This window comes from Myotis daubentonii, chromosome 5 (genome assembly GCF_963259705.1).
Source record: "Myotis daubentonii chromosome 5, mMyoDau2.1, whole genome shotgun sequence".
NCBI classification, from domain to species: Eukaryota; Metazoa; Chordata; class Mammalia; order Chiroptera; family Vespertilionidae; genus Myotis; species Myotis daubentonii.
In genome coordinates this window covers 81,958,341-81,967,342 of record NC_081844.1, presented here as the reverse complement: position 1 = coordinate 81,967,342, position 9,002 = coordinate 81,958,341, and the positions used below count along the sequence as shown (strand labels likewise).

General features: G+C 49.4%; 1 protein-coding gene and 1 pseudogene across 2 annotated transcripts; both read left to right on the top strand.

Annotated features, from left to right (window-relative positions):
- Nucleotides 1–964: 964 nt before the first annotated feature.
- LOC132234331 (large ribosomal subunit protein P1-like) lies at nt 965–1,357 on the top strand (annotated as a pseudogene).
- Nucleotides 1,358–3,371: 2,014 nt separating this feature from the next.
- Nucleotides 3,372–8,371, top strand: SPATA24 (spermatogenesis associated 24). 2 transcript variants are annotated; one of them, XM_059698555.1, is made up of 6 exons: nt 3,372–3,534; nt 4,616–4,681; nt 4,909–5,039; nt 5,124–5,194; nt 8,006–8,108; nt 8,220–8,371. In XM_059698555.1, exons 1-6 carry the CDS (start codon nt 3,418–3,420, stop codon nt 8,347–8,349), a joined length of 618 nt encoding a protein of 205 aa, XP_059554538.1. In that variant the 5' UTR covers nt 3,372–3,417; the 3' UTR covers nt 8,350–8,371. The 2 variants fall into 2 exon arrangements, with proteins under 2 accessions (XP_059554538.1, XP_059554539.1); XM_059698556.1 differs by having other exon boundaries at nt 3,374–3,534; nt 8,190–8,371.
- The last annotated feature ends 631 nt before the right edge of the window (nt 8,372–9,002 follow it).

Genomic DNA, 9,002 nt, shown 5'->3' with positions numbered 1-9,002 from the left:
TCCCCAGCCAAGTTGACCATCCCGCAGTCGATGCTGGTGCGCAGGGTGCAGACCTGGATCCAGTGTTGTCTCTTGCTCGGGGAACTGGCTGCCGGAGCCTACTGTGCTCCAGGATTTTGGCCTCAGTGTACAAGGCCACCTGTTCCAGCTGGTTGAGGTCAATGGTGAGTGGCAAGAGATAGCAAGCAGCACCTCATGAAAAACCCTACAGAAGGGACACAGTTCAAAGGGAAGATTCAGGGACCCCTGGCCCAGAGGAATGTGCAGCTTTGTTCAGGGTGATTCGGGTGAACATTCACATCTGATAAATAAAGTTACAGGAAGGCTCGGTGCTGAGGCACACAACCTATATATACAGCAGCCTCTAGGCCAGTGGTTCTCAACCTTCTGGCCCTTTAAACACAGTTCCTCATGTTGTGACCCAACCATAACATTATTTTCGTTGCTACTTCATAACTGTAGTGTTGCTACTGTTATGAATCGTCATGTAAATATCTGATATGCAGGATGGTCTTAGGCGACCCCTGTGAAAGGGTCGTTCGACCGCCAAAGGGGTTGCGACACACGGGTTGAGAACCGCTGCTCTAGTTCCACGCTGTTCAATACAGTAGCTACCAGCCATATAAGGCTATTTAAAGGTAAATTTCACTAATTAATTTTTTTAATTTAAAAAGTAATTCCTCAGTCACATGAGCCATATTTCAAGGGTTGAACAGCCCACCTGTGGCCTGTGGCTGCGGTACTGGACGGTGCCGAGGAACATTTCCATCACAGAAGTCCTATTGAACTGTGCTGCTCTGGGCCCCTTTCAGATCGGCCCACAGAAATAGCCTTGCCCTCCAGGATATGAGAACAGACATGAAAAAGAAGGAAAGGACCCTTTCCCCAGCTGCTGGTAAGGCGCTCGGTTCGGTTCTTCCGAGGAAGCTAAGGCCGCTTTGGGGTGAAGCCCTCTCTTCACCGCTCCCGGCAGCGCTCGCCCAGCACTCATCCCGGCCATGGCCTCTGTCTCGGAGCTCGCCTGCATCTACTCGGCCCTGATCCTGCACGATGATGAAGTGATGGTGATGGAGGATAAGATCAATGCCCTCATTAAAGCAGCTGGTGTAAATGTTGAGCCTTTCTGGCCAGGCTTATTTGCAAAGACTCTGGCCAATGTCAACATTGGGAGTCTCATCTGCAATTAGGGGTTAGGGGATCTGCCCCTGCAGCTAGTGCGGCACCAGCAGAAGGTCCTGCCCCCTCCACCGCTGCTGCCCCAGCTGAGGAGAAGAAAGTGGAAGCAAAGAAAGAAGAATCTGAGGAGTGATTCTTCACCATTCATGATGATGACATGGGCTTTGGTCTTTTTGACTAAACTGGCTCTTTTGTAACAGACAGTAAAAGCTGACCTCTGTTTAAAAAAAAAGAAAAAGAAGGAACGGTAAAACAAGGGTATCACACCTTGGCCAGGTAGCTCAGTTGGTTAGAGCATCCTCCCAATACACAAAGGTTGGGGGTTTGATTCCCAGTCAGGGAACATACAAGAATCAACCAATGAATGCATAAACAAGTGGAACAACAAATTGATGGTTCTCTCTCTCTCTTCCTCTCTCCAATCAATCAATAATTTTATTTTTATAAAGGGCTATCACTGGGAGACCCATAGGAATGACAAGTTTATCAGGCCACACTAGCTGAAAAAGAGGCCCCTAGGTAGTTCTGGGGAGCAGTCAGAGTGGCTTACCTAACTTTCAGCTTCCCTTCTTGGACACTGATAACATTTCTTGCAAACTCCTTTTTTGTTGTGAACCCTCACCCAAGGATAATTTTTCCATTGAGTTTTAGAAAGAGTGGAAGGTAAGAAGGGGCAGGGAGAGAGAGAGCAACATCAATGTGACAGAGACAGACCAATCTGTTGCCTCCTGCACGGCCCCCACCAGGCTGGGGATCCCGTAACCCTTCAGTGGGAGGGTCGATGCTCCAACCACTAAGCAACAGCAGCCAGGGCTGCAAACTCCTTGATATAGTCATTCATGCTTCCACAACTTTAGTATCTATTATGTTCAACAAACATGAATTCTAGAATCAAACTGCCCACATGAAAACCTTGTACTGAGGCTTAGCAGCTTGGGTGACCTGGGGCAAGTTATTCACTCTTCAGGGAACCTGCATTTCCTCATCTGTAAAGTGTGGAAATTAGAACCTACTTCCCAAGGTTATTGTGACGATCACGTGAAATAACAGTAATATGGCATAACTGTGCCACGAAATAGTGACTACTCGATAGACATTAGCTCTGATATTCCCCAAGCTTATTAATCTTACTGGATTTCAAAAAAAAGGGGTGGGGGTTGGTGAAGATGTGTGATCACCTTGTCCTTCCCCACCCATGTTTTAAACTTTTTTTAAAAAACATATTTTCTTGCTATCCTACAGAGAGGAAGGGAGAGGGATAGAGTTAGAAACATCGATGAGAGAGAAACATCCCGATCAGCTACCTCCTGCACACCCCCTACTGGGGATGTGCCCTTGACCGGAATCGAACCTGGGACCCTTCAGTCCGCAGGCCTACGCTCTATCCACTGAGCCAAACCCGTTAGGGCCCTAGCCCTGTTTTAGAAGCCTCCTTCAGGCCCACTTCAGTTCTAACCTCCTCGGGCTCTTCAGTGCCCTCAGCAGCACCTGGATGTGGTCACACTTGGCTCCAAGCATGACTGCTCAGAGCGTGGTACCAGACTATGCGGACTTACCTTGGGTGTGTTTCCACCATGACGCTGGCTCACGTACACAGTTCTTTGCTCTTGTATCTTCTTCCCTCCTCCCTACATTCTGTTTGCCCTGGGGACATGCAGTAACCGCTCCCATTAAAAGTTGACTCGCTGCAGATGGGTCAGAGAGGCCCCCTTCCTACAGGTGAGACCACTCCCCTTTTCTTGAGCCCCACTTTCATTGCTTATGTTCAGGCTCCCTAAATAGTGACTATGCTGTAAGAGAAAGAGAGATCAGAGGAGGCTGGAGTCTCACACTCTCCGGTAAATTTCGAGATTAGGGTGGGAGAAGAGGCGCGTGAAGCTAAAGATGCAGGTGTTGCCTTAATGGGCTCTTGCTTCGCGGTCTTGCAGTTTAACAGGCCCTGGGAGAAGGCTGAGGGCGGGTGTTGCCTGTTCACTGGCTAATAAAGGAAATAGAAGCCTGCTCCTCAAGATTGCATGAGAAACAGAAGATAAAATAGATGTGCAAATCCATAAACTTACATTCCTAGGTGTTGCTCAAGTCCCCGGGCGGCTCCTTTAAGAGGCGGGTCCCATCCCTGGTAACAAAGGAAGTCCCCGCCCCCGGTAGCCGGGGTGCTCTGTGGCGTCGCACCCTCATTGGTGGGCGACGTGGTGTGCCACCCAGCGGCAGCCATTTCCAACGAGCTGGCGGGGGCAAAGGATGGCGACGCCCGAAGGATGGGCGCAGGGGGGGTCGGGGTCGGTGTGTCTCGCCTTCGACCAACTGCGGGACGTAATTGAGTCTCAGGAGGAACTGATCCATCAGCTGAGGAACGTGGTACGCAGCCAGGAGAGCAGGGGGAGCGGCGGACCGGACGTCTAGATGGTGGGGTCGGGGCGAGACCGCGTCCGGAGCCGGGGCGTGCCCAGAGCACATTGCCAATGGCGTCATCAGAAGGAGGCGGGACCCCAAAGTGTTATGGCTGCTGGGGGTGGAGCCAAAGGGGGCAGGGTCTCATGGATATTTCACAAGGGAATTCTAATCAAAATCAAAATTGTTCTCTACTCTCTTTGCCTGGTTGCATAGGACCTGATAGATAGATCTCTCTCTATTCACTGAGCCTCAGTTTCCCCATTTCTAGTTCTTTTGTGTTGAGGCAAAGACATTGTAACATCCTTTCTACTAGGGACATCCCCTCCCCAGCGTCTAATTTAGTGCCAATCTGCGTGCAGTAAGCACAGATGTGGTCCTTGCACATGATAATGTAAGGGCTTCCGACTCCTTTATATCTCTCTGCTTTTGCTTTCTCAATCAAACCACAGTTTATGGGTGCAAAGCATTGGAGCCACAGTGATCTGGACAGGCATGGTAAAATCCTGGCCAGGTGGAGTTCATGGTTTTTCTCTTTTCATTTTCTGCCTTGATGGGAAGGCTGGGAGATAGGAGATACCTCCCTCTCAGAAATAAGATGACTTCTCATCTCTCATTCCAATGGCAGTATGCAGCCCTAGGCATTGAATGCCCTTCAGTTCCCGGAAGCCTCCATTCCTGGCCTTTTTCTCAACACTTTTTCATCCCTACATAGTGGTCAGAGCTCAGGTCTGTTCTGATGTCCCCTTCTCTAGAAGCAGTTCTACCCTTTCCCAGGCCGGGTCAGGGACCTCCTCTGGATGCCACTTGGTGCTTCTCCATCACAGCACACACTGTGTTACAAGTGCTGGCCATGGGCTGTCTCTCCTATGAGACTGGTTGCTCCTTGAGGCCAGGGCCTAGAGATGAGCCTCAGCGACTTGTGGGACCGAATTCTCCTTCCCCAGGGCCCTAGTCTCCTCCTGGATGCCCTGGGCATCATCCCATTATCCACCCTTGCTCCTGGTCCCTGAGCCCCAGTTCCTCCCTGAGCCAGGCTCTATTGCAGATGGTTCTCCAGGACGAAAATTTTGTCAGTAAAGAAGAGTTCCAGGCAGTGGAGAAGCAGTTGGTGGTAAGTAATGGCCTCTGCAGGTTCCTAATCTTGCCCTATTTCCCAGAATCCCTGTGGTTGAGCAGTCACTGAGTATTGGACTCTGAGAGCCTTCAGCCCCAATAATGAGGACAGAATCTTCCTGTACTCTGGCTTCTGTGTGGCCCTCTGAGTAAGGGGGCTGGTTAAGGGAGCTTAGGAGACCCAAGGTCGCTTGGGTAATAAGGTCACTGGTGTTGCCCCGGCAGGAAGAGAAAGCTGCTCATGCCAAGACCAAGGTCCTCCTGGCCAAGGAAGAGGAGAAGCTGCAGTTTGCCCTTGGAGAGATAGAGGTGCTGTCTAAACAGCTGGAGAAAGAGAAGCTGGCCTTTGAAAAGGCGTGAGTGGGCCTCGGTAGGGGTGTAAGGTTAGGGGTCCCATCAGCCTGTCAGCCTTCCCATCCTTTCTTATCTTCGCCACCCAGGCTCTCCACTGTCAAGAGCAGAGCCCTGCAGGAGTCCAGCAAGAAGGACCAGCTCATCACCAAGTGCAATGGTAGGCGGGAGGCCCGTGTTCCTTCCCAAGTTAACATACACGGGCTCTTCCCTAACTGCCCAATGCCAGTATCCAGGGCAGGGTTTCACCCCAACTTCTGTCCCCGACTGAGGATACAGGCAAACCCAAGCGGGCCACACCTTCGCAAATGCCTTCAGGGACCAGGCAGGCCACGGAAATGAGGGAAGCAGTTGGTGTACAATATCCTTCATGGCCATAAAGGAACGGGCTCGCTCCCAGTTTTTTGAAACGTACAACTTTCTTAGTCCACCTTTTGTTTTCCACTTTTGATGGATATTAGAAATAATGTACTCTGCTCATAACTCTGATACAGGTGCAGTGGTCTCATGGAACAACAGGGCACGCACAGTCCTATTTGAGAGCTGACCCTTAGTCTCAGGTTTGGGATGAGTGGGGACTGTGGTAATGTGGAGAGCCATGCTCTCTCCCAAGGGCTTAGCTCCTCTGCTGTGGGAATGGGGTCCAGTACTGTCAGAGCTTTAAAAAAAGAAACTAGGTTTTAATGGAAGTTTTTCTGAGTTTTTAGCGTTGTCAACTGATTTACAAGCTTTAAAAATATGGTATGGGCCAAGTAAAGTATGCCTGTAGGCCATTAGTTTTCAGCTCTGCTCCATGCAGATGCATGTAGCTTCTTGGCTCAGTTGGGGCTGTGAGTTGCAGGGCACTTTCAGTCAACTACCCAATGTCCCTAGACCTCAGGAACCACTTTCATTTTCCCAGGATGCTAAACTCCCCTTACTTAGCTTAAGAAGTGGATGTGAATTCCATACATCTGCTTCATTCACTGCAGTAGATTTTGAGTAGGCTAGAGCCCAGAGCTCAAGCCTCAAAGAGGTTCCTGATGGGCCCCACCTGGAGCCCTGGGCACCCTCTATTCTCCAATCCAGCCCTCTCTCTCCCCTGGTGAGTATTCTCACTGGGAAGTGGCCAGCAGACTACCATCTTGATCTGGCTGGGGAGGCTGACAGGCCTCATGGTTGTTTGATCAAGAGCTCCCTTTAGAGCCTCTTGGGGCCCAACAGGCAGGCACTGCCTTCATACCCAAGACACTGGTCCCTAGTCCTTTCCCTCTCTCTGACCCCTCCCCACCCCCACTTCCCTAAAAAGGAACCTAGGGTTCTTTCCCCGTGGTGTTAGGAAAAAACATCCTTCCTTTAGGGCATTTCCTAGAGCACAGCCAAGGCTACAGGGCTCTGCGTCTGGAAGGTGTGTGTGAGTCAGGCTGATGGAGCCTGGCTGCCTCCCCTAGAATGGCCTGCATCTCTCCAGTGGGCACAAGCCTTCACCTGAGCAAATCAGGTGACCTGGCCTTCTCCTCGCCTGTACCTCCCCGCTGCCACCTCCCTTTGTGTGGTTTCAATTTGGTTGTACTTACAGAGTTCTGAATCTTTTCAAAGGGCTTTTCTAACTATTCTCTCCTTGGGTGCTATTTATTTTAATTTATTTTAAAAGATTCACACAAATTTCTAATACTTTTTCTCAAGAGAACTTCACAAGCAATGAGTCTGGATTAGCTGGACGCCCTGGGGAAGGAGTTATGATAGTCCTGTTCCTATGATTCCGTGAGCTCATGTTTTCCTCCTCTCTGTTTACCTGTGTCTCCTCTTTTTCTGCCAGACGGTCTCTTCTGAAACCGTAAATGCTTTGGCATGTCTGCATTTTCAGAGTTTGTGTTCTAGTTAATCTTTGTCCAACCTTGAAAGGCAGTGGGATTTTCTTCCCGTGAGGATCAGAATTTTCCAGGGCTTCCTGAGGGACAGTTATGTATATGAAGCACCCCCCGAATCCTACAGCCTCACTGGATTCTGACCCAAGTCACAAAAATCATCCTGGCATCTAATGAGCACTTAAGTAGTGGGTAAGCTTTTCCACCACTAACCTCCCTGGGTCCTTCCCACCCCAAATAGGCTGTCTCTGTCCCCATATATATAGATGAGGACACGGTTCTGAAAAGGAGACATCTTGCCCAAAGGGGTAATACTGTCTCACCAGTATTAACTTCATTGAAACGTCACCTTATTCTGTCCTCTGGTCAGTTCCTGAGTCTTAACACTCCTTTCAGGAGCTGCTGCCTTGAGGGCAGGGACCCTGCATGGGAGTAGGCATCTGGCTGGCCCTCGGTAGGTCTGGTTGGATTGAGATGACTGAACTAGGTGATGTTTCTATGTCCTAAATCCTCAGGGGACATCCTGTTCATTCATTCCACAAATTTATTGTGCACCTACTATGTGCCAGGTATTGTTTTAGGCCTTAGGGTTAAAACAGTGAATAAAACAAAAATCCTTGTCCTTACATCCTAGAAGGGGAGAAAGTAAATGAGTAAAATAAACAATATGTTAGGTATAAATGCTAAGGAGAAAAACAAAGCTTTTCCCTGCTTTATTTTAATAGGAAGCATTAGGAAGGGTTGTAATTTTAGACTAGGAGAGGTCTCACCAAAGAGGTGATATCTGCAAAGATCTGCAGGAGTTGAGGCCAGGAGCTGTTCATCCTCCTGCCTGTGGGCAGGGCTACCACCTCTCTCCAAGGGCCTTTGCCTGCCTTGTGTGAGTCACCTGGTCCAGAATAGAGTTGCGAAGTCACTGACACATTCATCAGACATTGCGTCCCCACCACCCCATCAAGACTCCATAATAAACTCATTCTTCCTAAGGTATTGGCAGCTACTCGTGGAGAGCCTGTGGGTGGAGGGAACCAAGTTCTGAAAAGACCTGTGAGGGAATGAATGCCTTATCGCAGGAAGGAGCCCATGGGGTGGAACCACCTCCTCCCTGCCTCTCTCCCCCACAGAAATTGAGTCTCACATTATAAAGCAAGAAGATATACTTAATGGCAAAGAGAATGAGATTAAGGAATTGCAGCAAGTTATCAGCCAACAGAAACAGATCTTCAGGTGAGGCGTCATGGACAGGTTGGGGGTTGTTGATGGAAGTGGAGATCCAGACCTCTGGTCCCTATCTTGGGCTGTCCCCAGCCCACGCCCAGCCTAGCCGGCTCCTTGCAGGAATCACATGTCTGACTTCCGGATCCAGAAGCAGCAGGAGAACTACATGGCCCAGGTGCTAGCCCAGAAGCATAAGAAAGTCTCGGGGACATGTCAGGCCCGGAGCCACCAGCGTCCCAGGGAAAAATAAAATAATCATTACCTTTCTGTTATCTGGTTGTAATCTGACCTCTGATTTCTCTGTTGTGGGCATTCCCATCCTGACCTTTTCTATCCTCCTCAGGCCTCACCAGTGGCCTGACCCCAGGGAAGGGGCAGGATAAGAGGCCGAGGGCACTTTCCTTCCCTCCTCCCTGCCTGTCTCATGGACCTTGGTGACCTAAGTGAGAATAAGTTACCACAGACTGGGTGGGGAACAGGCCTTGGACCACCACCTACCAGGGGGTCCATGGAGTTATGGGCTTGCAGCCTAGGGAAAGACTACTTTGTTATCTAGTGAACACTGTCCTTTCTTACTCTGTGTTTAACTCCTGCCTATATAAACAGCCACGTGTGTATAAGAAAGAGAGGCAGAGAAAGCCCTGACAGGAGACTTCAAAGACAGTGTGTTCCAGGACCATGATAAACTTAGGAAATCAGTTTCCATGACAAAACAAAAATGTTATGCTGCAAATTACATGTGCACCTTCTTATACACTTCCCCCAAACAGAAGCTCATCAGTCTTCACAAATGGAAGGGAAAAGGATAATGCCATTTTTTAAAAAATAAAGCTTGAACCCTTTTATTGTTTTAATCCTCACCTGAAGATATGTTTTTTTCATTGATTTTTTTGTAGAGAGAGA